Below are 27,789 nucleotides of genomic sequence, written 5' to 3' on the forward strand. Positions count from 1 at the left end.
CTCCCATGGATGCATCAAACACTCGGAGACCCACACGTGGGAGATGCGTGCAGATCACACACAAAGACCAGACTTGAAGATGCCCTGAGCAGACAAAACCAGCTTAGTCACACACGCAAAGCTTAATTTAGCTGATTTTCCCAGATGGGCAAGGCTAATGTGACCCGGGTCACTTGTTGCTTACTCATCTGAGAATTAAAAGCAAAACTTAAACTGTTCCCCAAAATTGAGATGAGGTAACCACAGGAGACATGAATTCAATCCCTGGGTCAGAAAGATCCCCTGGAGGAGGAAACGGCAACCCACTCCAGTATTCTTGCCTGGAAAACCCCATGGACAGAGGGGCCTGGCGGGCTACAGTCTGTGGGGTTGCAAAGAGTCACACACGACTGAGAAACTAAACAACAAACCACTAACCAATTCCCTTTCATTTAACAAAATTGTAACCAAGCACCGTGAAGGATAAACGGTCGCCGCCCCTGCGACGGGTGAGCCGCTTCGTGGGGTGGCTGTGCGCCTCCTGCCACGGGGTCACCGTGCACCTCTGCTGGCCCGCGTGGATCAGCTGCCTCCCCCAAACCAGTCCTGAGACCTGGAAATGCCACACCAGCCTGTTCAGTGAGTGTGACCCTAGGTAGCTGGCCAGGACGAGGAGGAACCTCAACACCTCCCCTCCACCAGCCCACCTCTGGCAGGGGCCATCTGACGAAAACCGATCTGACAACCTAAATATGCTCCACTGTTTAACAGTATTTTTTAATTGGACAAAACGTATGCCATGTCTGACACGGTATTAAAACGTGCTGACACGGTGCTACATCTTATAAATGAGGAAGTCAAAGACCCCAGGAGGAGACAGTCTGATTTTATAATTAAGTATGTTTTCAATATATACAGCAAAGGACATATTCAAAGAGGCAATACAAGCGCTAAGTGAACAAATGAAAACAGGACTTTTCAGCAAGTTTTTAAATAAAAAAATAAATACCGCTAATCAACAGGCCACCAAAGATGGACGAGAACAATGTCGGTAACCGCGTCAGGAAGAGCTGTTGGTGGAGTGTGCATAGGTGTCCCGCCGGTGAAGTACAGTTTGATAAGATGAAGGGAAAGCCCAGTGATGACGCACAGGCTGTGATGCTCTGGCTGCTCTCCTGGGGATTTATCCAAAGGGGATAGCTGGACAAACGAGTGAAGACTTATACAGGCTCTCTGTTAATTATCGAAAACGGTGAAAAGCTGGAAACGATCTAAATGCCCCGCTCCAAATGAAACGGGTCAAATGAATTATGAGACAACCAGTGTGACCCTGCAACCTTTAAAAATCTATCTTCATCTCTTTTTTTAACAAGGTTGACAATTTATTGTTAAGTGTAAGAGGCAGGTTACAACATCTATTGGGAGAAGTTTAGTGTGTAGACCCAGAAGGAAAATTCTAGGTCACTGAGTCAGCTAAGGTGCTTCCAGATGAAGAAAACATAATTCAGCTGATGGAAATGCTAAAGAGGATTGAAAGGCTTTTGACACCATGCAATCCAGGCTGCAGATCCGTTTCTCTGCGGTGGTCTGGATCCTGTCCCCACTCTGTGGGCAGCCTTGGGTCTCAGGCTGACTTCCCTCATCGTCACAACTTGGCTGCCAGCAGCTGGCACGGCTACAGGCACCCTTGTTCACAGCCAGGGAAGTGAGAGCTCTGCCCCGCCCAGTTGAGACTTGGGTGCCTGCTCTCCTGTAAGCAAGCGCATTGTAAAGGCGGGTGGCCTCACTCTGCTTAGGCCAGTCAGGGCCCATCCCTGGAGCAAGGCTTGTGGTCAGCCACCCCCAAACTCCGTGACCATTACAGAGCGGGGCATGGGTGGGGTGGGTGACCGCATGACATCCACTGCAGGAAGGCCCCCAAAATGCTACCAGGGTTGCCCTGATTAGAGGGACGACAAAGAGTTGTTTGTTTGGAAATATTCTGTATTTTAAGAGATTCAGAAATATCTTTCAGAGAGGCTCGCCTTTCCGTGAATTTCTCACCCAACTTTACGCCAAGAAAACTCCCTCCTACATGGTTCTGCTGCTGCTGCTGCTAAGTCGCTTCAGTCGTCTCCGACTCTGTGGGACCCCATAGACAGCAGCCCACCAGGCTCCCCCATCCCTGGGATTCTCCAGGCAAGAACACCTGAGTGGGTTGCCATTTCCTTCTCCAATGCGTGAAAGTGAAAGTGAAGTCGCTCAGTCGTGTCCAACTCTTCGAGACCCCATGGACTGCAGCCTACCAGGCTCCTCTCTCCATGGGATTTTCCAGGTAAGAGTACTGGAGTGGGGTGCCATCTCCTTCTCCACCTACCTGGTTCTAGCCATACCTTTTATGAGCTTCAGGGAAGTTTTATGGGGTCTCGTAGGAGTCTTTCCCTCGCCTTGCTGGGTGTCCGTGTGTTTTATGTAAGTGGGATTTGGATATTTTTGCCTCGGATGCAGTCCCCTCCACCCCATGAGATAATCTCATTAGTTCTGAGAGTTTGTCTTTCTTTTTTTCCATTCATAAAAGAAGGTGAGAACATTTATTGATGTAAACAAAGTAAGAAGGCTAAGATCACGGGGGCCTTGGCTGTTAAAGAGCAGGAATTACCAGTGGACTTTAGGAAAGAGAGTGACATGAGCTGATATGTGACTTAGAAATGGCCCTCTGGCAGTGGAGAAGGCCCCCGGACACCGCCTAGCACCCCCTGCTCCTGGGGCCCCTTGTCCCCACACACAAGTGTCTCTCTGGCTTGCCCTGTCCTCTTAAGCCCCTGCTCCCTGACCATAGCCCTGCGGGGCAGCAGTGGGCATCTGACTGGACCTGGGTTGACGTATCCCTTCCCCAGGACGGCTCTGAGATGGGAGCAGATCACGGGCCTCTTTCTCATGGCAGAAGCTGTGAGAGCTCAGAAAGGTTGGGGGCCGTCTTCTCTGCTGTGCGGAGGGTGGGCCGGCAGGTCAAAAGACAGAAAAACAGCGACGACAGCTTTCAACACCCTGGGTCCGGAGGTCACAGAGCCCCTGCTCTCCCCCGGCGCTGCACGGGCGTCCGCCACGCCTACAGCGGCGGCCCTAGGAACAGCGACCGCCCGGCTCAGAGGAGAGCGTGACGCTGTCCTGGACGGTCTCAGAGCCTGGGACGTGTCGGACTTAGTCCCGGGAGCCGCAGCCACAGTGACGCAGTGGGTGTGGGGGCGGAGAGAGCCAAACTTTGCTGTCCGTTTCTCTTGTAGCTGAAAAAAAAAAAAGCAGATTGAATCTTACTAATATTTAGCATAAAGGTCCGTGCATCACACATCGTGTGTGTGCTCAGTCATGTCCGACTCTTTGTAGCCTCCTGGACTGGAGCCCACCAGGCCCCTGTGTCCATAGGCTTTTCCAGGCAAGAATACAGGAGTGGGTTGCCATTTCCTCCTCCAGGGGATCTTCCTGATCCAGGGATCGAACCCACATGTCTTATGTCTCCTTCATTGGCAGATGGGCTCTTTACCAGTGGCGCCACCTGGGAAGCCCTGGCATGTGAACTAATAGAGGTCCATGCATAGGTGTTCATAAATCAGCACGCACGTACTGGGATTTCTGTTCTTTTTTTTTTATAAACTGATAGGGAAAATGAAGTAGGAAGACCCCTGCTATAAACTGCTCTTTATTTCTACATAATGTTTTCTAGCCAAAAACAGGTATCTGCAAAATGCCTCGTCTGCCTCCTGCCTGCTGAGTCCTCTCCGGCCAACGGCAGTGCTCCAGCTCACACCGGGTTCAGTTCAGTCGCTCAGTGATGTCCGATTCTTTGACACCCCATAGGCTGCAGCATGCCAGGCCTCCCTGTCCATCACCAATTCCCGGAGTTTACCCAAACTCATATCCATTGAGTCGGTGATGCCATCCAACCATCTCATCCTCTGTCGCCCCCTTCTCCTCCCACCTTCAATCTTTCCCAGCATCAGGGTCTTTTCCAATGAGTCTGTTCTTCACATCAGGTGGCCAAAATATTGGAGTTGCAGCTTCAGCATCAGTCCTTCCAATGAACACCCAGGACTGATTTCCTTTAGGAAGGACTGGTTGGATCTCCTTGCAGTCCAAGGGACTCTCAGGAGTCTTCTCCAATACCACAGTTCAAAAGCATCGACTCTTTGGTGCTCAGCTTTCTTTCACACCCAGGGTTCCTCACTATCTCCCTGAAAAGTCTTGGTATGGACGCCGTTCCCTGAGCAGTGTCTGAGCCCAGGCTTGCTCTTGCAAGAACATTTGCTGCTTGACTTGATGGCTGTGGAGTTTTTCCTCGATGCTGTTTGCAAAGGCCAACGGCCTGTGCAGTGCTCCTCCTGAAGGAGCCCAGAGAAGGTGGAAGCTGGGGGAGGCCGGTGGGCTGATATGTTTGCCTCCAGCCTCTAAGGTTGGGATGAACTTTACATCCTGGAAACTTCGATCTGACCAGATACGTGGGGGCGGGGAGACAGTTAGAAGGACAGGAGACCTGCCAGGACAGACAGGAGACACTCCCGTGCGGGGAGCAGGACACCCCTGGGCGTGTCATTTGGTCCCTTCCATCCAGACACCGGGAACAAAATTAAAATCCCAGGATCAGGTCTTTAACCGCCCACTTCTGCAATTAGAGCAACAAGTCCCGAGGCCCAGGGATGTGTTGTGGGGTCTGCACCGGCCGTTTCTCGTCATCTGCCCGCTTTCTGGACGACCAGAGGACAGGGGCTGCCCAGCCAGCTCCCACCGGGACATCGCAGGGGGCGGGGACCAGCCCTTCTGGGGCAAGGGACTCCGCAGTGATGGATCTGAAGGCAGCCCCAGGGCACGGCTGCTGTGAAGTGACCCGAGGGCACCCTCCAAGGGCCTTCTGCCCACTTCAGCCCCTCCTTCACCGCATGGCCCAAGGCAGACTGGACCTTGGCTGGAGGAGAGGAGCCCCGGGGCCAGCCCAGGCAGCCTCGGTGCAGGAATCCTGGGGCACCTCCTCGAGCGGAGCGGGCTGGGGCCTTCCCGTCTCTCCTTATTTCCACGCCCCTCCCCGCCCCACCAGGGCCCCCAGCCCACACATGCTTCCCCCACCCCAGAAGCACGGAGCCTCGGCTGGAGGCCCAGCTCCTCCCTGCAGCACCTTCCAGCCATCTCTAGATGGCGCAGAGTGAAGCCAAGATTCGGGCCACCGGGCAGGCGGGGCATGAGGCAGGCGGAATCAACAAGCCCCAGAGGCTGCTTGGGGTGCGGCCTGGTGGACAGGAACGCACCCTGTGTTTGAAGTGGGACGCTGCCCTGGCCAAAGCCCTCCAGGCACCCCCAAGTCCAGCGGCCTGCTCTGCGCCCCTGAGCCCAAGACTGCACACACTCCTGCCCTGGCCTTGAACATCAGGCCGTGTGCAGGGGGCGGGTGGCCAACAGGGCAGGAGCCCAGGCCTGCGAAGGCAGACAGAGAGGGGACTCTGGCCAGAGTCCGCGAGGCCAGGCGCCCTCTCAACTGGTGGGCCTGGCAGCTCCCAGAGACCCCAGGTGCTGCCTGCAGGGCTCCTCTGTGCCCCCTGGGCTCGAATTTGTGAGTCCGTGAGGCGGGTGTCTCTGCACACCAGCTCCCGTTCCTCCCGCGTCACTCTGGCTGAGGGATCTTGAAGGCTTTCTGGTAGGACCCCCGTTCCGGGTGGGCTGCGTAAGGCTTGGAAGCCTGTCGTCTCTTTCTGGACCCTCACCCCAGCTCGGCTGGTGGATCTTGGCCGTGGCCGGATCTGCTCGAAGGCAGAGCTCTTGCTCCCTGGTCAGGCCGCAGAGTTTATCATTATCAGTTGAGTCTAGGAGAAGCTTCTCCACTGGGGCAGGAGGTGGTGGTGGGACAGGGGGATGCCTGAGCAAGTCCCAGCCCTCTCTGGCCTCACCTTCCCCATCTGTAAAATGGGGTCATAATCACCACCCTGCATGTCTCCCTGGGTTCTTCTCAAGATCAAACGAAGAGGGAAGGAGCCGGAGGGAAGAGGGGGAAGGCGCGGGGGGGGGTGGAATGGGGGTGGAGTGAAGGAGGGCTGGGAGCAGCGGGAGGAGGCGTCCTGCTGGGTACTGGTTCTCAGCCTCCCAGCCTCACAGCTCTGGGCTTTCAGCCAAGGCCAGCACCGTGGAGCCTGGCGGGGTGCAGCCCTCCCCCGCCCGGCCCACTCCCCTGCTTCCTCATTTCCTCGGTCAACGCTGTCAGCCACTGACCCCAGACGCTCCTCCATGGCTGCCCGCCTCAGCCACACCCAGAGTCCCCCAGCTAGGCGTCCAGCCCGTGGCCTGTGGGAGCCCCGACGGGTCTGAGTCACCGCACCCACAGAACGGAGGAGGAATCCAAGCGTTCAGAAGCTGCGAGAGAGGCGCGCTTCCCCCAACTGAGGAATCCGAGCTTCCTCACGTTAACCACCCATGGAGGCGGCGCCTGCCTCCCCAGCCCTGGCCCTGGGCCCTGGAAGGGACCGAGGGACCCAGCTCCCAGCAGGTGCCCAGAGCTCCCCTCGCCGCTCTCCCCTCATCTCCTGGGCGCTCCCGAGTCTCCGTGTGCGGCCAAGCCTGTACCACCTGGCCAAGCCCCTGTCCCTCCCTGGGCCTCCCCTTCCCCATCTGTAAAATGGGCCGGACGCCCGCACAGGTTCCTGAACAGATCAAAGGAAGCAACACCTGAGAAATTGCCTTAATGAGACACAAGCATCCCCCGACATCAGGGATTCTCATCAATTTGGGGACCTGGGGGAGGTGGGCTCTAGCACTTAGGAGGTGCTCTACGAACACCAGAGAAGTCAGCTTACACAACCCTGAGGCCCTCGCTTCTCAACTGCAACCAGACTGACTGTCCCTGAGCAGGCCAGGCTCTCCGGGAATTACTGCCCCGCCTGCTGGGTGGGGCTTGGTGGGGGGTGGGGCGGCAGTTGTGATGGGGGCGGAACTCAGCTAGCCCAGACTTGCAGGCCACTCCCCCCCGTGGGAGAGGGGCCCCCTGGAAAGGGCCCTCCTTTACACGTCTTCCTGTGGATCCGAATTCGCCCTGTGACGCGTGGTAGTACCCGCTTCAGCCTGTTTCCTTGTTGGAAGAGGAAGAGGGTAGTGAAGGGGTGGATTTTCTGCAGAAGTGCGAGCCGGAGACAAAGCCAGCTCTGTGCACCTGGACTCCACGCTTCCCCATGCACCCCGCCCAGGGAGGGCACGGAGCACAGAGGGCAGAGATGATGGCAGATGATGGGCCCGGCGCCCGGGGCCAGGAACGCTCCTGGGAGCCATGGACTGTCAGAGCCGGGGGTGGGGGCGCCTCAGAGTCCTCACTCTGCGCCCCCACTTTGTGGATGGGCGACTGGGGGCCCAGAAACCAGCGCCACGCCTCAGTCTGAGCTGGACTCCGCCCCAGCATCTCTGACGGCCCCACTAGAGCTCTCTCTGCTGCCCCTCCTCCACTCAGGAGGAGCAGCGGGGGAGGATGGACAGGGACGGGGTGGGGGGCTGGAGCAACATGGCAATGGCCCTGGGTCCCCTGGCTGGCCAGCAGAGCAGCTTGGAGCACAGCAGGTCCTCAGCCGCTAGCCAGGGGTGTCTGCCCACACCAACTGCCATGGGTCCCCACGAGGTTGGAGTTCCGACAGTCGGAAAGGCAGGAACTGGCTCCCGGCAGCAGTGACCCAGTGCCAGCTGTGTGCAAGGCCCCGTCCAGGCATCTGCTTCTCAGCCAGCCTCTAGGGCAGGGCGGCGAGCAGGGGCCCCCAGGGCCCAGGTGCAGAGCGTGTGCAGAGCCCGGATCCCAGACTCTGGACAGGACAGGGCGAGGCAGGACTCACCTCATCCCCCCACCGGACTCACCCGGAGAGTGCGGAACGAACGTCAAAATCCCCCCACTCCGCCGCCGGCTGATGGAAGCAGGGTCTTTGGGGGCCCACCTCCCCTGCCCCGAAAGGCTCTCCCCCACCCCAGCCCGTGGACAGGCAACGGGTGAAGCCTGAGCGTTCCCAGGGACGGGCGTCCTTGCGGCCCCGCCCTCCAGGGAGGAAGACTGCGTGTGGAATTTTCCATGACCCTGCAGTGTCTGTCCTCGGGGAGGCGGCCGTGGATTTGCTGGCCCCGGTGCACGAGCAGCTGCTAATTGGCGCTGCGGTTCTATTTCTGCTCCAGCCCTAATGAGGTGACCCGACCGGGCTGCCTGCGGGGATCCCAGCTGGCGAGCTCGGTGGCCTGGGGCCCGGCTGCACGTCCCTGGACTGGGGCTGCCCAGGTGGCCTCCCGCCCAGAAAGAAGAGATTCGCCCGGACGTGGGGCTTCAAGGGCCAAAACCAGGGCGTCGCAGGCCAGCTGGGGGGTGGGGGGTGGGTCCCCAGGAACAGAGGATTCTGGGGGCCTGCTCCATGGGGCGAGTTCCTGGCTGACCTGGGGGTGGACTGCTCAGAGTGGAGACAGGCAGGGGGCCCCTGGAAGCCATGAAGCCCACTCCTCTTAGCCTCACAGCTCACAACCAGGGCCAGCTGCTCACAGCAGAGCCAGGGCAGGCACTCCCCTCCCACCCCCGACCTCCAGCTTGCTGCGGAGCCAGGCTGGGGCCTCCCGAGTGTGTGACGGCCCAGGGCACAGGCATCAGCAGTGACGACGTTCAGAAAAGGTTCCTGAAGGTGTCTCCCAGGGCCACCTTGGGCTCCTCATCGCCTGCCCTGAAGCCGGGCTCACAAACCCAGGGCCTCACCAACCCGCCTCGAAGTGACATCTGCTGGGTGCCCGTGCTGGGCCTGACACTCCGCACCTCCTCTTACTATCTTACCAACCTGCAGTCCTTACGATGCTCCACCTGCTCTGGTTATGAAATTGTCTGAACCTCACTGCATCCCAGGAGGTGGGCGTTAGGGCTGCAGAGGAGGAAACCAAAGCCCCGAGAGGAGTGCTTTGTCTAAGGCAGCGCTCTCTACGGAGGTGACATTCAGCAATGTCTGGACATCCTTGATTGTCACACCTGGGGGGCTCCTGGGCTCGGGCGGGCAGACGCCAGAGATGCTGAACGTGCTACAGTGCACAGGGCGGGCCCACGGCGGAGAATGTCCCTCAGTGACCCGCCCAGCATCAGTGCCAAGATGCAGAACCCACCCAGGCTTCCTAGCTCCTCCGGGGCAGAGTGGCGGATCTGAGCTCCCAGCCACTTCACTCTCATCACCCTGGAGACACGTGTGTGCAAATGTCAGAGCGAGCAGGTGGCGCTGGGGCTCCATGAGGCCAGTCCACCCTTTGCGGAGTCCCCTCCTCTCCCACCTCTGGTCAGGCCATCTCAGTTTCCTTCAGGGGCTCCTCTCCAAAGCCCCCCTCAAATGTGCTCGGTGACCACACAAGTCCTCACCCAGCAGGGAGCCTTCTGAGAGGGGAAGAGGCGCCTGCTGCAATGCGGGCTGCAGTCGGGGTACCCTAGGATTGTCCCCAGTCCTACTCCTGGCCCCCACTCTTGCTCAGGCAGGACCCACTCCCATCTGTTCACGAGGAGTCTGGACGTGACCTCCAGCCTGGACCCATGCACACCGCCGCCTGCCAAAGCCCCACAGGGGTCGCCGTGTCCAGACTGCTCCTCCTGTGTCTCCCCACCCACGGGACAGGCGCCCGGCCACCCAGACACAGGGTGCAGTCAGCCCAGATCCTCTGCTCTCTGTCTCCGCCCCTGCATCCCAGCAATCACCGTGTCTGTCCTTTCTGTCTTTTGACAACCTTGACCTGAATCCACCTGTCTCCACCTCTGCTGCCGCCCTGGGGACACCCTACTCGCCTGTATGGACAGCTGTAGGAGGAATCAGCTCTAATTTTGTCAAGCATGCACAGCGTAACATTCACCATTTTAACCACTTAAAAGTATACGATTCGGGGACTTCCCTGGCAGTCCAGTGGTTCACACTCCTAAAGGAGGGGGAAAGGTTCAACCCCGGGTCAGAGAACTAAGATGCCATGTGCCACACAACATGGCCAAAAAAAAAAAACTAGTGTACAATTCAGTGACATTTAGGACATTCACAGCGTTGGGCAACTCTCACCTCTATCTAGTCCCAGAGCATTTTCCCCAAAAGAAAGCTGAACCCAGCAGCGATGACTCCCCATCCTCCCTTCCTCAGCCCCCGTTAACCACTGATCCATTTCCGTTTCTCTGGATTTGCCTTCTGGACATTTCATGTCAGTGGGTCACCCAACATGCTGTCCTTGGTGTCTGGCCTTTTTCACTTAGCATGTTTTCAAAGGGCATCCGTGTTGTATCCGTGTCTCATTCTTTTTATGGCTGAGTGGTGTTCCATTTAATGGATATGCCACTTCTGTGTATCCATTTACCTACTGATGTACCTTTGGGTTATTTCCACCTTTTGGCTGCTGTGATTGAGTGTGCAATATCTGTCTGAGTCCCTCTCTATTCATCTGGCTGGCCCCGGCCCTCAGTTGCAGCACAGAGTCTTTAGTTGTACACGCAGGCTCGTAGTCACGGCATGTGGGACCTACTTCCTTCTCATTGTCATTGTTCAAGTGCTGAGTCACGTCCAGCTCTTTGCGACCCCATGGACTGCAGCACGCCAGGATCCTCTCTCCTCTAGCATCTCCCGGAGGTTGCTCAAATTCATGTCCATTGAGTCAGTGATACTATTCAACCATCTCATCCTCTGTTGTCCCCTTCTCCTCCTGCCCTCAATCTTTCCCAGCATCAGGCAGGATCTTTGCCAATGAGTCAGCTCTTCCCATCACGTGTCCAAAGTACTGGAGCTTCAGCTTCAGCTTCAGCATCAGTCCTTCCAGTGATTATTCAGGATTGATTTACTTCAGTTCAGTTCAGTTCAGTCGCTCAGTCATGGCTGACTGCCAGGGTCCAGCCCCGGTGGATCCAGGGAATTCGAAGCGGGGACGGCGTCGGCGAGGATCAGGAAACAACTGCTTAATTAAACGTTAATTAAGGATATAAAGACTGGTGAAATAAGGATAGCTCAGTGAAGAAATTCAGTGAAGAAAAGAGGCTGAAATAAGGATAGCTAAGTGAGGAAATTCAGTGGAGAAAAGAGGCTGAATAATTCAGCCAGAAGGTGAGAGAAAGAACGACATGGGGAGACCAAGTTTCGGTGAACAAGGCCCGCACTTTATTTTCCAAAGTAGTTTTTATACCTTAAGTTATGCATAGAGGATAATGGGGGAAGGGGTAGAGTCATGCAGCAAGCCAGGCTTTCTTCCTGCAAACTTATCATATGCTAAAGTTTAGGTGATTTGCATCATCTTCTAGCCCGGAGGCCTGTTAACATTTTAAGACCCTTTCTTCAGAAAACTAATTTTTCTCTAAAGGTGATTAGTCAGGTGCCACCCTCCAAAAGCATTAAAGTTGCATTCCTATAGGGCAAAGGTGTGGTGGGCTACAACAAGAAAAAGAATTAACTCAAGGGTCCAAGATTACAAACACTAAAGCTACTACTTACACCACTTATATTAATCAATACACTGCCAGGGACACAGCAGGTAAGGGATATGGAAACTTAGCAGCAAACATTGGCCCAACAAGTGAAAAACCCTTCACCAGTACGATTTCTAATCAATCTTTTAACTCCTCAAAAGAATCTGTGTTTAGACAGTTTAGAACATCTCCAGCCTCTCACAGTTGGGAGGCTCTGAGCAATCACATGTGGCCGGAAAAACCTATTCAGGCAGGCTAGAGGACTTCCAAAGGAGTTTGTAGGTTGAAACACTATCACACCCAGGAATTTTATTAACTGGGGCTGTAAGTTAACTCTTTTTTTCAGAGAGAGGTAGTGGGGGACAGCCCCCCGTAAAGTCAGAGGTGTAGGTGAGAGCACAAAGCAGAAAGTAGGCAGACTCTGGTTTTGGGGGTAGATGCTCGAGAATTTCCAGGGGGACTCCTGAGGCTCGATCCCGCCTTTGCGTATGCCGAGCCTCCTTCCTCATGACCTTTGCCAGGGGCGGAGCTCCTGCTCCTGGCAGCTGACTCTTTGCGACCCCATGAATCGCAGCACGCCAGGCCTCCCTGTCCATCACCAACTCCCGGAGTTCACTCAGACTCATGTCCATTGAGTCAGTGATGCCATCCAGCCATCTCATCCTCTGTTGTCCCCTTCCCCTCCTGCCCCCAATCCCTCCCAGCATCAGAGTCTTTTCCAATGAGTCAGTTCTTCGCATCTGGTGGCCAAAGTATTGGAGTTTCAGCTTCAGCATCAGTCCTAACAATGAATATGCAGGACTGATCTCCTTCAGGATGGACTGGTTGGATCTCCTTGCAGTCCAAGGGACTCTCAAGAGTCTCCTCCAACACCACAGTTCAAAAGCATCAATTCTCCGGTGCTCAGCTTTCTGTATGATCCAATTCTCACATCCGTACATGACTACTGGAAAAACCAGAGCTTTGAACTCATCACACTGATTAGCAAATTGTGGTGGTCAAGATAGGATTTATATCCCCACCACAAGGAAGAAAACTAAGGCTTTAGCAACGCAGAGCACACTTTAGTATAGTTAATCAGAGTGGAGTTGGGTTTGGTCTTGAGCCTGGAGCCAGGGTTCGGGACAGGATTAGGGAAGAGGGTAATATCGTAGAAAATTTTATGTGACAACTTGCCTGAGTCACATGCTATCCAGACAACTGCTCAAACGTTATTCAGGGCACTTCTGTGAGGATGACTTTGGATGAGATTAACAACTAAATCACTGGACTAAGTGAAGCAAATTGCCCTCCCTCATGTAGGTGGGCCTCACCCCATCCGCTGAAGATCTGAATAGAATGAAAAGGCAGACCCTCCTCCAAGTAAAAGAAAATCCTTCCTGCCTGCAGTCATAGAACTAGGGCGTCAGCTCTTTGCCTATCTTCAGACTCTTCAATGAAGTAGCAGCTTTTCATCAGGTATCAAGCGTGTGGGCCTTCAGACCGGAACTATACCGTCAGTTTCCTGGGTTTCAGGCATTCAGGCTGGAACCTCACCACCAGTTCTCCTGAGTGCCAGCTCACTACTCACACTGCAGACCTTGGGACCTGCCAAGGGAATAGAATCTAAAAATTCAGTTCAGTTCAGTCACTCAGTCGTGTCCAACTCTGCGACCCCATGAATCGCAGCACGCCAGGCCTCCCTGTCCATCACCAACTCCCGGAGTTCACTCAGACTCATGTCCATCGAGTCGGTGATGCCATCCAGCCATCTCATCCTCTCTCGTCCCCTTCCCCTCCTGCCCCCCAATCCCTCCCAGCATCAGAGTCTTTTCCAATGAGTCAACTCTTCGAATGAGGTAGCCAAAGTACTGGAGTTTCAGCTTCAGCATCATTTCCTCCAAAAAAATCCCAGGGCTGATCTCCTTCAGAATGGACTGGTTGGATCTCCTTGCAGTCCAAGGGACTCTCAAGAGTCTCCTCCAACACCACAGTTCAAAAGCATCAATTCTTCGGTGTTCAGCTTTCTTCACAGTCCAACTCTCACATCCATACATGACCACAGGAAAAACCATAGCCTTGACTAGATGGACCTTTGTTGGCAAAGTAATGTTTCTGCTTTTCAATATGCTGTCTAGGTTGGTCATAACTTTCCTTCCAAGGAGTAAGTGTCACTTAGGATTGACTGGTTTGACTAGTTCCCTGACCAGGAATTAAACCCAGGCCCTCTGCATTGGGAGCATGGAGTTTTAACTGCTGGACCACCAGGAAAGCCCCTAGTTCCTGCTTTTAAATAATTGCTGAGTCATATGGAAATCATGTGTTCCTCTATGTTTAACTTGTTGAGGAACAGCCAACCTGTTTTCAACAGTGGCTACCCCATTTCACATCCCCAGCGACAGTGTATGGGGTTTCAGTTTCCCCATACCCCAACCAACACTTGGTATTTTCCATTTTTTAATTATAGCTTCCTAGGAGACGTAAAGGTATGTATGAAAGAGAAAATCACTCAGTCATGTCTGACTCTTTGCAACCCCATGGACTATACAGTCAATGAAACTCTCCAGGCCAGAATCCTGGAGTAGGTAGCCTTTCCCTGGAGAAGGCAATGGCACCCCACTCCAGTACTCTTGCCTGGAAAATCCCATGGGTGGAGGAGCCTGGTGGGCTGCAGTCCATGGGGTCGCTAAGAGTTGGACATGACTGAGCGACTTCACTTTCACTTTTCACTTTCATGCATTGGAGAAGGAAATGGCAACCCACTCCAGTGTTCTTTCCTGGAGAATCCCAGGGATGGGGGAGCCTGGTGGGCTGCCGTCTACGGGGTCGCACAGAGTCAGACACGACTGAAGCGACCTAGCAGCAGCAGCAGCCTTTCCCTTCTCCAGGGGATCTTCCCAACCCAGAGATCGAACCCAGGTCTCCCCCATTGCAGGTGGATTCTTTACCAGCTAAGCCACAAAGGATCATGGTATTTCACTGTGGGTTTGATTTACTTTTCCCTGAGGACTGATGATACTGACCGTCTTTCCAGCATTTCACTGGCCATTTGTAAATCTTCTTTGGGGAAATGTCAGCATATATTTGAGATCATCTAGCCCATGACTCTTCATGTGGTGGCTGTTTCAGATCTCGATCCTGCCAGGATGACTCTGGTCTTGTGAAAGCCTTTCTATAGAGCTCAGCGTCAGACTCTGGAGCTGAGAGTCTGACTCACCGCACTTCCCACGTATGTTCTGCTGCCCTGTCCCCTGCCGTTGACAATGGCAGACATCACCAATCAATCACGGCACTCTCCCCTGCCGTGGATGATGACAGATGTCACCAATCAATCACGGCACTGGAAAGCCCAGGGATTTATTGCCCAAGCAATTGGGCAATTGGACTGCATTCCTGCCTGGGAGGAGTTCATCCAAGAGGATAAGAAAAAGGCATGAGTGGACCCACATTTTCAGGTGCCAAGGCAGGAGTCTACACTGGGGACAACAGCCCCCAAGGAGGGGGGTCTCTCTTGAACCCAAGGGGGCACAGAGGCCGTGACGGGATTTAGGGGCTGGTTGATAACATCCTTTCCGTATTCTGAACCACGTGAGAGACAAGACCCGGAAGTCAAACAGATGAAACTGTCAGCTTTATTACTGATGGAGCCAGCCTGACCCCCAAGGAGATATTCCTTTATACCCACAGGAATGTGTTGACTGTAACAACGTTCACAGCCCTAAAATTGAGTTATGTTTTATTTGCTGGGACTCTTTAGAACTTTAAGTTCAGGAGGCAGCATCTCAAGTGACCCTGAGAGAGATGAGAGGAGGACCCAGGTTAAATAAAAGTTTTACAACAGAGGGCAGGTAGCCTGAACATCAAAAGATGATTGTTAATTAAAGAAAGCCAGGTATCCCAAGTCAAGAACTTAGCGCTTTTCTGTGTACGGGAAGATGCAAGAGCTTGGGATCCCTGAAATCATTCCTCACCTCTCTGGGGCCAGTATCCTGGGTTTTCCCTGACTTTCCTCAGGGCTCACCTTTGGGAGTGGCTGCAGTCTGGCAGATGCTGGATGGCAGGTATCCTTTCCTTCCTGAGTTTGCTCAGGGCTACCAGCTCACGTTGAAGCAGTGCAGTCGCTGGTGGCTGGGACGTCCTTTTTACTGATATGGCAAGAAACAGTCCACTTCTCAGGTGGCTATAATCAAAAAAGCTGGCGGCAGCAAGTGTTGACAAGGACGTGCAGAGGCCGGAAGCCTTGTGCCCTGCTGGTGAGGATAAAATGGTGCAGCTGTGGTGGAAAAGTCTGGCGGACTCCTCAACAGTCAGGCAGAGTTACCGTGTGACCCAGTAATTCCACGCCTAGGCGTGTGCCCAGGAGAAGTGACAGCATATTCACGTAAAAACTTGTCCATGAATGCTCACGGCACCACAACTCATTGCCAGTGAAAGAGTGGAAACATCCCAAATGTCCATCAGCTGATGAATAAACAAAATGTGGGCTATTCATACCGTGGAATATTATTTGCTTATAAAATAGAATGGCGTACTGACACGGACTACCGCGTGATGAATCTTGAAAACATTATGAAAGGTGAGAGAAGCCAGTCACAAAAGGCCACATATATTCTGTGATTTCATTTATATGCAGTATCCAGAATAGGCAAATTCATAGAGACAGAGAGCAGACTAGTGTTTGCCTAAGGGTGTGGGCAGGAAAGGGAAGGAAATGACCCTGCGGGGTAGGAGGTGTGGACAGAGAATGTCTCCTGCATTTCAGTAAAGAAAGAATGCCGTGGCCATCAGCCCAACAGCCACTGGAGCTGCTGCCCTCGCCCATAGAGCACCCTGAGGGGATTCAGGACGAGAAAGACTGTCCTGGCCAGACCTGGCCACATAGTTAAGATGCGTATCTGAGGACTGATTTCCATGAGCCCAGACTCTCTCATCTTCTCATACATAGAAAAGAGCTAAATTCCTTAAGATGTCTGATTTGGGGCTTCCCTGGTGGACTCGGTGATAAAGAATCTGCCTGCCGATGCAGGAGAATGCAGGAGATGAGGGTTCAATCTCTGGGTCAGGAAGATCCCCTGGAGGAGGAAATGACAACCTACTCCAGTGTTCTCGCCTGGGAAACATCATGGACAGAGGAGCCTGGTGGGCTATAGTCTGTGGGGTCGCAAAGAGTTGGCTTAACAACTGAGCGCACACACACACACACACACACACACACACATACTGGGGACTTAAGGCTAGAAGGCAGCCTCTCAGCTCTGAGGGACTGTTCCAAAGAAGTTAGGAAGGAGCCAGGATATATAGAAGTTTTGGCACAAAACAAACCAAAAAACCAAGTAGTCAAACATCACAAGATTAACGCTGATTAAAGAAGACCAGACATCTTAAATTCATGAATTGAGCACTTTACTATGATTGGAAAGATGTAAGAGTCTGGGCTCATGGAAGTCACACCATTGATCTGCATCTTATCGACCTTTTCTCCATCCTGAATCCTCTCTGGATGCTCGGTGTTGGGGGCAGGGCTGCAGTGGCCGGTGGCTAGATGGTCACAGCAATCCTTCGCTCACATACAGGGCAGGCAGCATGTTACCTCCATGCTCTGCTTAACCCGGACTCTCCCTCCCTACCCGTCCCCTCCTCCCACCTGGGGCCCTGGCTCCCACGTGGCGTCTGCCCACACCTGTGAGCCTGGCACCCTGGACTTTGAGCCAGGGCCTCTGGCATGACCACCAAGGCTCCCTTGGGCTCTGGCTCTTGTCCAGGCTGAATCCGTTGCGTGTAGTGCTTTCCTGAATGTTATTTTGTCCTTGCCTCTCTAGAAACCCTTCCTGTGTGCTTTTCTCTCTGCTGCTGGGGGCATATATACCTACTGATTGCTGCTGCGTACTCCTCAATCTCTATCGTTGAATAATGGCTTTTAAAATCTAGCTTCACTTCTGTGGTTTTCAGTGAGACGTCACAAATGGGCTGCTCTCTGAAAGCCTCTGGCCTGCATCCAGGCTTTGTTGTCCTGCCAAAGGTTTTATATTTTGGATTGGAGTTAGTAGTCGATATTTAAAAACCATAAGGTTACACACACACACACAATGTGCATTTCTGGCTTCTCTTGAAAACACCAGCAATCTGACAGCAAGAGCCCACGTTTCACAGGAGCTGAAGGGCCCTGCCATCTTTCAACAGGAAGGTGAGTCTGGCGTGCCTCAGTCCCCACCACGCCCTAACGTTTGCCCCAGCCACTGTTTCTGTATACAACCCCTGATTTAAACTCAAATTTGCCTCAGGTTGAAACTGCTCCATTGACTTTCCTGTGCTCATCCACTCAACAAATACTTATTGAAAATATAGAGCTTGCCGGGGGCTTCCCGGTTGGCTCAGTGGCAAAGAGTTCCCCTGCCAATACAGGAGATACAAGAGACCCAAGTTCTATCCCTGAGTCGAGAAGACCCCCTGGAGGAGGAAATGGCAACCTGCTCCAGTATTCTTTGCCTGGAAAATTCCATGGACAGAGGAGCCTGGTGGGCTATGGTCCATGCGGTCGCAGAGTCGGACACCACTGAGCGACTGAGACACAGCGTTTGCCAGGTGCTGCGTGGGCACCAGGGACACAGGCATGAAGACAAGGCCTGCGCCTGGCTCACCCCCAGCCTCTGCCCATCCGCCCTCACGCCTCCTACAGCCTCAGCCCCGCCCTTGACTCCAGCAGCTGCGGCCACCAGCCATCACAGGTCCAGTAAACTCTGCTGACCAGAAGCCAAGTCAAGAGCAGAGAAGCAGCTAGGCCCTGAGGGGAGACGGACAGAATTCAGAAGAAATCTGGATTTCCATTTGAAAAGGGTCCCTTTGGCTGCTGAGCAGGAGCTGGAAGAGGAACGTGTCCAGGAGTCTTGTTGGATTCCCTCTCCTTTCCAGGTGTGTTGACCCTTCTGACAGGTCTGATCAAAACTGTGGATCTCAGCTCCTAAAACCACAGTGGTTTCCTGCAATGAGTCCCATGGATAAGATGCAAGACCTGGCCATTTCCCTAAACCTGGACTGTTTGCCCACATCCCTCATCACCTTCACTCTGAATGGCAGCTTGGCAAGCAAATGACCCTTGTGGGGACAGCTGCCTCTCACCCCAGCCACGCAAACAAAGCTCTGAGATTTCGTAGCATCTAAGAAAGAGTTTAAAGGGTTCTTGTGTATCTTTTTGTTTGGTTGCTTGAGGATTTTTTTGGATGTTTTCCTAACACAAACAGATGTTACAGCACTTTGGTGGCTGATGCAGAAGTCTGTCTATAGAAACAGACCATGTCTATGTCTTACCTCAGATAGAGCAGTGCTCACATCCCACTGAGCCTCAGGCCCCTCATCTGTAAAATGAGCACAATTAGCTTTATCTCCAGGGAAGGCCATGAACTGGGTCCCGACTGACACAGAGCAGGCTATGAATAAAGGCGGGCATCGCTGCCTCTGCAGGACTTGGTGACTTCCCTCTGTTTCCTGTTGTTACTAGTCTGTCGTGGCCAACTCTTTGCAACCCTGTGGACTGGAGCCTGCCAGGCTCCTCTGTCCATGGGATTTCCTAGGCAAGAATACTAGAGCGAGCTGCCGTTTCCTCCTCCCAAAGATTCAACCCACATCTTCTGCATCTCCTGCATTGCAGGCGCATTTCCTGGCTGTTCTGCAAGTAGTGAAATGCGTTACCTGTTAGGACCTTCATCCTCGATCCTTCCCTTGGGCCCACAGGGAGCTCGTGCAGGAGGCCCTGCAGGACTCTGCTCCTGGGTTGGGTCCCTGCACCTGCCAGGGCCTGGCACACAGTAGGGCTCAGTGAGCCTGAGTCAGGGGATGGCTGCTTGCCTGGACTTTTCAGAGGTCTCTGGCCTCAGTGTCCCTGTCTGTCAAGGAGGCGGAGCACAGTGGCCCGCGGTCCCGGACCTGAGCCTCGCGCCCTGAGTTTGCCACTCACGCCCCGCTTCCCGCTGGTGTTCCAGCTCCTGCTACACACAGACTCTGCGTGCGAGCGTGCAGCTCTCCAGCTCACCTTTTCTTTGGTGTCCCTCCGGCCTGTCCCTCCACACACGGTGTCCGCTGGCCAGCTGCCGCTGCGCAGCAATATCTAGCTGGGTTTGTCTCGGTTCCACTGATTTCAATCATTCTCTTAGGTGCCCTGGCAATTCAACGTTGTTTCTCATTCTTCTTCTCTCCCCACCTTTGTTTTGTGTTGGACTCAGTAGTAGATGCTTGTCTGTGCTGCAGAACTCCTGGCCTGAGCCCAGATTGTGTTTATTCTTCATCTTTAAGATTGTCTTTCCTCCAGAAGGCCTTACTTGCATTTTCCTGGGTTTATCCGAAGCAGGTTTTCTGCTCCCCCTCCCCACAGGGTGCACAGGCTCCGAACCCAGCGCCGTCCCCTGCCTCCTGTCCCCAGACCCACCCGCCTACTCCTCCCAGCTCATGGACATCTCCGTTGCCCTCCCCTACTGCGTGGCTCACTCAGATCATCCTTCCCCCACGTCTTTGCAATTTCCTCTGATTTTTTACAGAGCTTGGATAGAAAAAGACAAATACGGCGTCTATCCAGGTGTGCTGTCCAGCCTCTCCCGATCAGGCTGTCCTGAGCTGTCACCACCTCCGCCGCGTCCCCAGCAGCCCTGGGCGCCAGGTGTGGTGTTCCCCACCCCAGTCCACTCCACCCGATCAAGGCCACTCCACCGGCCCGGCTGCATGCTGGGCTGTAGGTGTCACCTGGCCGGGAACCTCCCAGGGTCCTCCTCCCCCGAGTCCCCAAGGCTGGACACAGTAGCAGCACCCCCACCACACACACGCAGGAGTCAAGATCACGCCATGGGAATCAGAAGTGGACTCTCTGCAGACCTGGGGGAGGCCTCCCACCACCTTCACTGAGCTCACCCTGCCTGTAAGGACCCCAGCCAGCCAGCAGGCTTCCCTCCAGCTGCAGAGATGGGGAGGGGGAGTCTCCCTAGAGCCCAAGACCCTCCCCCCGAGGGAGCTGGTCTTTTCTCCAGAACAGCCTACTGCAGCGCAAACACCACCTCTGACAAGGCAGACCCACTCTCAGGGCCTCTGGGCCTGTTCCCCACTGGCAGAGAAACCCAGAATGTGGCCGGGTTGTCTGAGTGCACCTTTTGGGCTTCCACCGCCCTGCGTGTCAGTCCATGTTCCACTCCTGACTGCTGGGTAACCCTGGCCCTGACCCCGCTGAGACCGTCCCCTCCCCTGCAGGGCAGGCTCACCCTGGAGATGAGATGCGGGATGAGATGCACCCTGTCAGTGCCCGACCCAGATGGCTCACCCGAGCAGGCCTGGGGGCCCATGGGACCCAGACTGAAGCCCATCCTGGCCTTGGAGCCCTCCCCTGGCACGCTACTCGCCGCGCTGCCCAAGGGTGCAAGCAGCCTTGATCCTTGGCCATTGCGGAATTATCCTCGACTAGCCCCACCCCCCGACCTTCCAGCTCAGGTCAGCCCTTGACCACCAGCCCTGAGGTCACCACCCCTGAGGGCCACCCTCCACGCCAGCCCAATCTCAGGGCTTTCCTGGGTGGGCAGACAGCCTCTGCAGTTTGCCCTCTGGGAGTCCGGATGAGGATCCGCAACAGCAGGTCAGGCAGGACCTGCTGTGCGCCCCCAGGGGTAGCCCTGCTGGCGTGCCCAGGGTGGGCCCCACTGGGGCACAGGCTGCCCTGGAGTGCCCTTGTTCTCACATTCGAGTCTCCTGCGCCGGTGTGGCCCTGGGGCTCCCAGCCGGATGGTTACCTTTCTGCAGAATGTGAGCAGGCCAGGTTAGTTTTGTGGCCTGACTGTCCGTGTGTAAAATGGGGCCAAGGACTCCCACTCGCAGAGCTTGTTGTTTGTGTCGCAAGAGCAACGTGCGTGCATGCTCAGTCGTTCAGTCGTGTTCAGCTCTGTGCAATCCTACGGACTGCAGCCGCCAGGCTCCTCTGTCCATGGGATTCTCCAGGCAAGAATACTGGCGGGGGCGGGGGTTGCCGTGCCCTCCTCCAGGGGATCTTCCCCACCCAGGGACTGAACCTGGGTCTCTTACAGCTCCTGCATTGGCAGCTGGGTTCTTTACCACCAGTGCCACCTGGGAGCCCCCACAGGAGCAACATGGGGATGTGCATTTTTGTAACTTTTCAGCTTATTCTCTCCTGGACGTTGCTTCCAGGCAGTCAACCTTGCCCCGCAGCAGTGAGAAGCTCTTCCTCCAGGACGGAGGGCGCAGGGCGGAAGGCGGCCTTGCTGGCAGCAGCTGCAGCTGGGGCAGGTGTTCCCTCCCCACCCCGCGGGTCTGATGTCAAGTGAGGTGCTGACTTCATGGGAAGGAAGCCTGGGAAGATAAGCAGGCAGCTGTCGCAGTCCACACAGCCAGGGGCTCCCAGGACAGAGAGGAAGTCGGTCAGAGGTCATGGAATGGATGGTGCTGGAAGATGCTGATGGTGCCAGGTCCCCGCAGGTGGCCAGGGCTCAGTGGGCAGAAGCCAGTGGGCCTTGGGCAGGAATGAGCCGGTGGGCAGGACGCTTGTGGGCCCAGACAGTGCCTCAGAGACCAAGCATCCCACGAGTGAGGTGACCTGGGCAGGCACAGGGCAGTCCAGGGGGCGCTGGCCAGTGCTGGCCGAGGTGTCCAGCCCAGACAAGCTTGCCGCTGCAGGCTGCAGGGCAGATGGGCCACCAGGCAGCAGCCCAAGCTGGCAGCGAGGACATGGGACAGGGCAGGTGGCAGGGCCTGGCGGGCCAGGGATGCAGGCTGCCAGGCTGAGCCCTTGCCCTCTGGCCCAGCGGGCTGCCAGGGCTCATGGAAGCCCCGCAGAAGACTGGCCAGCTGCGCACCCAGCGGGCCACTGACGGTGTGCCCTGCAGAGCTGCAGGCGGAGAGGGGCCAGGCACAGGCAGCCCAGAGGAGGCCCCAGCGGAGCTCTCCACTGATTCAGCCGTGTTGGAGGAGACAGCTGGTGGGACTTCCCAGGCAGACAGGTTGGAAGGGCCTCTGCCCAGGGTCCCGCATGGGACAGGTGAGCAGCAAGGGGGCTGGAAGTCCAGCCAGGGCACTTCCTGAGCAGAGGGCCACGCCACCCCCACAGAGTGAAGGTCCTTGCTGTCTGCTCCTCTGATTCGTCTTTGCAGCCAGCTCTGAGGGGCCATCAGGACAGGGGTGGGGATGGGGGCTGCCAGCGACTCTGGGGGTGAAGCCGCCTCCTTCTTCCCATCCCCCAGTGCTGTGCTGAGTCACAGGCCCACAGCCCTTAATGGGCGCCTGACCCCCAGCCCAGCCCTCTCCCCATGCAGCTCAACCGCAGGAAGCCCGTCTTCTGGAAACTTTATTTTGATACTTTCTCCCTGGTTTAAGCATGGGGGTCCTGCATTGGCCAGGCCCCTCCCCAAACCGAGGAGGACAGCTCCCTGGCATGGAGGGCCACAGGAGGGCTTTGCCAGGGCTGCAAGATGCCACAGACTGGGTGGCTTAAACAATAAAAGTTTATTTCCCCAGTTCCGGTTCAGAGAGCCTGCAAGTCCGAGGTCAAGGCGCCAACAAGGCTTGGTTGCTCTGAGGCCTCTCTCGGGGGCTTGCAAGTGGGGCCTCTTATGTTTGACCGTCTGGGCACCAGCACACCTGGTCTCAGTGTCCAGATCTCCCCCCCTGCTAAAGCCACCAGTCACGCTGGATGGGTCCACAGGCCACACTTCACCTTAACTGCCTCCATCAAGTCTAGCTCCACACACATGCACGTTCTGAGGTCCTGGGCGCTAGAACCACAGCGTGTGGATTTTAGGGGTCACACCACCACCCATAACTAGGAGACCCTGGCCTGGCCTGTGGTCTACCGAGTGAGCGGAGGCGGTCCCTTGGGGCCCCACCAGTGTTTTGCATTTGACTCTGGGGCCTCCCCACGGAGGAGGTGAGGGTGGGGGGCAGGGGCACCTGCGTCCTCTCTGGGCGCCCCCTTGGCTGTGGGACTGTACGAGCTGACACATGGCATTCAAGGACCCTATGTGAGTGAGTGAAGAGGGCAGAAGGGGCCCAGCCCAGGGAGGCCCCAGGCAGAGGTCCCACGGCGGGGCTGGGATTTCTGAGTCCCTGCCCACCGGCTGGTCCCTGCCACAGCTCTTCACCGTCGTTGCCGTTGCTCAGTCGCTCAGTCTTGTCCAACTCCTTGCGACCCCACAGACTGTAGCACACCAGGCTTCTCTGTCCTCCACTGTCTCCCAGAGTTTGCTCAAATTCATATCCATTGAGCTGGTGATGCAGTCCAACCATCTCATCCTCTGTCGTCCCCTTCTCCTCCTGCCTTCAATCTTTTCCAGCATCAGGGTCTTGTCCAATGAGTCAGTTCTTGGCATCAGGTAGCCAAAGTACTGGAGCTTCAGCTTCAGCATCAGTCCTTCCAATGAATATTCAGAGTTGATCTCCTGATTACTCTTCAGGGCAGCGCTGTGATACCACCCCCGCCCGGCACTGGCGCAAGATTTCCAGAGAGGTTTCATATCCACGTTTCCAGAGTCTCAGAGCGGCAGCCGAGGGAGGGAGAGGGCAGGGCAGGCCTTGCCGGGAGATCAGGTGCCGCGTGCCCAAGGGAGGGGCCAGAACCCACCCCCACCCTCTGCCGTGTCCTGGCTCCTGACTCCCTGCCCCAGGCTGAACGGGGGCTGGACTCCAGCAGGAGTGAGTCACAGGAAGCTGGCAGGACAAGACCAGTACGTGTGGCTCCCTGGTGCCAGGCACGGGCAGCAAGGCTGCATGCCCGCCATTCTGCCATCTGAGGGAAGACATGTGCAAGAGAAGCCAAGGAGAGCTGGGGCGGGCGGGGAGGGGCGGCGCACAGGTGGCTCAGGCCCCTGGAGCCAGATCTGTCACTTGGGAGCCTGCTGCTCTGAGCAGCAGCTTCTTCAGTGATGAGTCTGGGACAAACACGGGCACCCTTATTACGTGCCCCAGTGTGTTCAGGGCTGGCGCCACAGGGCCAGGCAAGTCCACATCCTCGTGGAGCTGGTGGTGGGGGTGTGATGTGCTCTGTGAGCGAGGCTGCGGCCCCGCTGGGCTGAGGGGTGGTCAGCAAAGGCCCCCTGTGGACAAGGGATGGTGGAGCTGAGCAGGGCAGTGAGGAAGAGTGTCCGGGTGTGCCAGGGTGGTGCCTCCCGGCTCAGAACAGGAACCCCCTCTCCTTGGGCCTGCTCAGGAGGGAGAGGAGGGCTCAGCGGCTCCCCTCCAGCTTCCTGCCAGGTCCCTAAGGGGGAGACCTCCTCCAGGAAGCCCTCCTGCCTGCCGGCCTGCAGGTCCCTCCCCTCTGCTGGTTCCCCAGCAGCCCACCCTGTGCAGGTTGGCTGGCCTTGAGAACCTGGGCTGTGGGACCCCGAGCTGCTCTCGGCAACCCCCACCCCAGACACATACCCCCATGGGCAGTAAGGGGTGGCTGGACCCTGGCGGGCCTTTGAGCCCCGCCTCTGCCACCTGTGACCAGGACAGGCCTCCTCAGTGGCCATCTGTCCCCAGTCTGGGTGTGCAGGCCCGGCAGGACCCTTTGACTCAGACTGCCTGGTTCACACGCTGGCCCCATCCCTTACTGCTCAGCCCTCAGTGCCTGAAACTGCCCCCCTTAGGAATGCGGGGGTCACCCGGTGGTCATGAAGATGACCCCAGAAGCAGAGGAGGTGGTGTCCACTGCCAGGCTGGAGCCAACAGGGTCCACACCTCCCGAGGGTGCCTGCTAGGTCTTCAGGTTTATATTTCCAAGAGGAGATGACGAGGATCCAAGATGCGGCCCAATGCCCGCGGCCAGCAGGCTGCCCAGGGTGGCCGCGTGAGGAGGGGCGGGTTAGTCCACGCCCACCCCAAAACCAGGCCCCTCCCACCGCACCCACAGGACCGCCCGGGTAGCATTTTCTGCGCCCCTGGAGGACCCCGCCTGTCCCCACGACCGGCCAGGGAGGCGCTACTGAGCTCCCCGCCCCCGGGTCACTCTGGCCTGGGGACCCTACGGTCGGCGGCCAGAGGAAGCCTCCTCCGCCCCAGCCAGAGCTAAACCCCAGAGCTCAGCCGGCGCCCTGGCGCCTCGACCCCAGCCCAGCCGCGTCCTTGATCGCCCGGCCCCTCCCCTGTTCTCCGCCCCTCTTTACCCGCACCCCGCCGCCCCCTTCGCCTTCCTCCTCCTCCGCGCAGGCCCCTCCTCGGCTCCTCTGCTCGGAACCCCGCGCCCCCGTCCGCCTCCCTCCTCCTCCCCGCCCCCCGCCGGATCCCGGACCCCTCCTGGTCCCCGGGGTGCGCCCGCCTCCCTCGGCTGCCCCCCATCCCTCCGCGTCCGGCCCCCAGCCCGGCCCTCCGCTCCGCTCCGGCCGGCCGCCCTCGCCGTCTTCCGCGCGCTGCCCGCGGCCCCTCCTCGGTGTCCGCGGCCGCTCCGCGTACGGGGTGACGCAGCGCCGCCCGCCCGCCCCGCCCGCCCCGCGCCGCCGCCGCCGCCGCGCCCGGGCCGGCTCCAGGGGGCCGCTAACGGTCCCGCGCCCCTCGGCGCCGCGCGCGCCCCCAGCCCGGCCGAGCAGGCGGCGCCCCGGGCGCCGGGCGCGATGGGGGCGGCGGAGCCGCTGCGCTCGGTGCTCTGGGTGAAGCAGCAGCGCTGCGCCGTGAGCCTGGACCCCGCGCGGGCGCTGCTGCGCTGGTGGCGGAGCCCCGGGCCCGGAGCCGGGGACCCAGGCGCGGGTGAGTGTCGCCGCCGGCCCGCCGGCTCGGCCGGGCTGCGGTAGGGGGGAAGGGGCCCCGGGGAGGCCGGCGGGCAGGGAAGGGCCGGGACCCGTGACAAAGAGCCAGCCGGCGCTGGGGAGAGCCGGGGTGAGGGAGGGGGGCGGCGGGGACGCGACCCCCGAGGGCGAGGGGCGCGGGGTCGTGAAGGCCCGGGGAGGTCTGCGGCCCAGGAGGTGTCCCCCGGACGGACCGCACGGACCGTCTCTCTGGGACCCCGCCTGCCAGCGTCTGAAGGGCACCATTCCGATCGATTGTGACGGAGGGACCCGAGGGGGTGCCGGCGCCCCGCGCCCGGTGTCAGTTTAACCCGATCCGGAGTGGAGACCGGAGTTCCTGTCCCCGCAGTGAAGCAAGGGCTGGTGACCTTCAATCTGGGATGTGCTCCCTGGGGGGAGGGGGCTGTTCATTTTGCTGCAACAGGCTGGACACACGACCTGCAGAGGCCCTCGGACTCGGGGAAGCCCTGGTTTAACTAAAAAGGGGTCCTGTCTGCTCCCAAGGAGAAGGGGCCAGCGGGCCCCTGCCGAGCTGCCCAGAGGCAGGAGGACGGGCAGCGGCTTATGGAGGTGTCAGTTGACCCTGGGCAAGAGGGCAGTTACCTGGTGGGACAGTGAGAGCCAGGAGGCCTCCCTGGCAGAGGCAGCGGGGGCCTGGCCAGTCTGGGTGTGTTTCCAGTGGCTGGAGAGTGTGGGTGTTTCCATCTCATTGACTTGTCTTCAGCAAGTTGTTATGGAGGGCCCGTCGTGGCGGGCAGGGCAGCGTGCTCGCCCGGGCTCAGCACTCCTGAGAGAGTCCCTGCCGCAGTGGAGCAGTTTCTGTCAGAGGGTCTGGGGCGTGCGTGGAGGACACGTGGGTGTGGACGTGCGAGAAGGGGGTGGGGACAGGGGGTCCCGGGACTCCTCACCTGCAGGGCGGCACTGGACCAGAGCCCTGCAGAGGCCTGTGCACCTCCTGGCGAGACGGTCCAGGCAGCAGGACCACAGGGGCCACGGCCAGAGGCTGGCCCGGAGACCCACACAGGGTGGGGGAGCCGCGGGAGGTGGGGAAGGGGGCCGGGCTCTTTGGGTGGCAGGGGCTGAGGTGGGGACCCCAGAGGGCTTTATCCATCTTCACCTGGTGAAAGGCACCCCGTGGGCCTGGCAGGGAGCAGACAGAGGCGGGCCAGGGAACCACAGGCAGGAGGCTGCTGGCCTTGTCCGGCAGAGGGGCGCTGAGCAGGGCTGGGTCTGTCTGCTTAGATGGGGAGGGCCAGCGGAACGGGGGTCCAGGTTTGGGCTTACTGGAATTGCAGGATGAGCGGGGGTTTAGTTGTTAATTGGTGGGGTGCAGGAGAGGTTGGAATTCTCTAGTGGACATGCTGAGTTTGGGATGCCTTTTCAGTGCCTTGGGGGCAGTCGGGGTGCTGCACTGTATCTGTGGGGGCTTTCTCGTCCCTGAGGTTGGATGGCTCTGCTGATGGGGGAGGGGTGGGCAGAGCCGGCCAGTTTGCTGGGGCCAAGGTCAGGGTGGTCTCGGACTCCTGGTTTGCAGCCTGGGGCTCACCACAAGCATGGTCTGCAGAGAGCTACTCTGTGGCCAGCGATCTGAGACTTCACCCTTCCACCAGCTTTCTGTTGTCCCCTGGGGAAGAAGTGTCATCCTAGAAGGTCAGCCTTAGCCTCCTGGCA

The 27,789-nt window shown here is 57.3% G+C and overlaps 1 protein-coding gene and 1 long non-coding RNA gene across 2 annotated transcripts in view; one reads left to right on the plus strand and one right to left on the minus strand.

Annotated features, from left to right (window-relative positions):
- Positions 1 to 746: 746 nt before the first annotated feature.
- Positions 747 to 7,975, minus strand: LOC113892094. Its single transcript, XR_003510964.1, has 2 exons — positions 7,828 to 7,975; positions 747 to 3,242 (listed from the first exon to the last, which is right to left on the minus strand). It is a non-coding gene; the product is annotated as an uncharacterized LOC113892094 (long non-coding RNA).
- A 17,852-nt stretch (positions 7,976 to 25,827) lies between these two features.
- Positions 25,828 to 27,789, plus strand: part of CERK (ceramide kinase) — a gene marked incomplete at its 5' end in the record, with an annotated part of 36,358 nt that continues 34,396 nt past the window's right edge. The window contains one exon of the mRNA XM_027543379.1: positions 25,828 to 26,080. Within this exon, the coding sequence (XP_027399180.1) occupies positions 25,828 to 26,080 (253 nt within the window). The remainder of the gene's footprint in view (positions 26,081 to 27,789) is intronic.

This window comes from Bos indicus x Bos taurus, chromosome 5 (genome assembly GCF_003369695.1).
Source record: "Bos indicus x Bos taurus breed Angus x Brahman F1 hybrid chromosome 5, Bos_hybrid_MaternalHap_v2.0, whole genome shotgun sequence".
NCBI classification, from domain to species: Eukaryota; Metazoa; Chordata; class Mammalia; order Artiodactyla; family Bovidae; genus Bos; species Bos indicus x Bos taurus.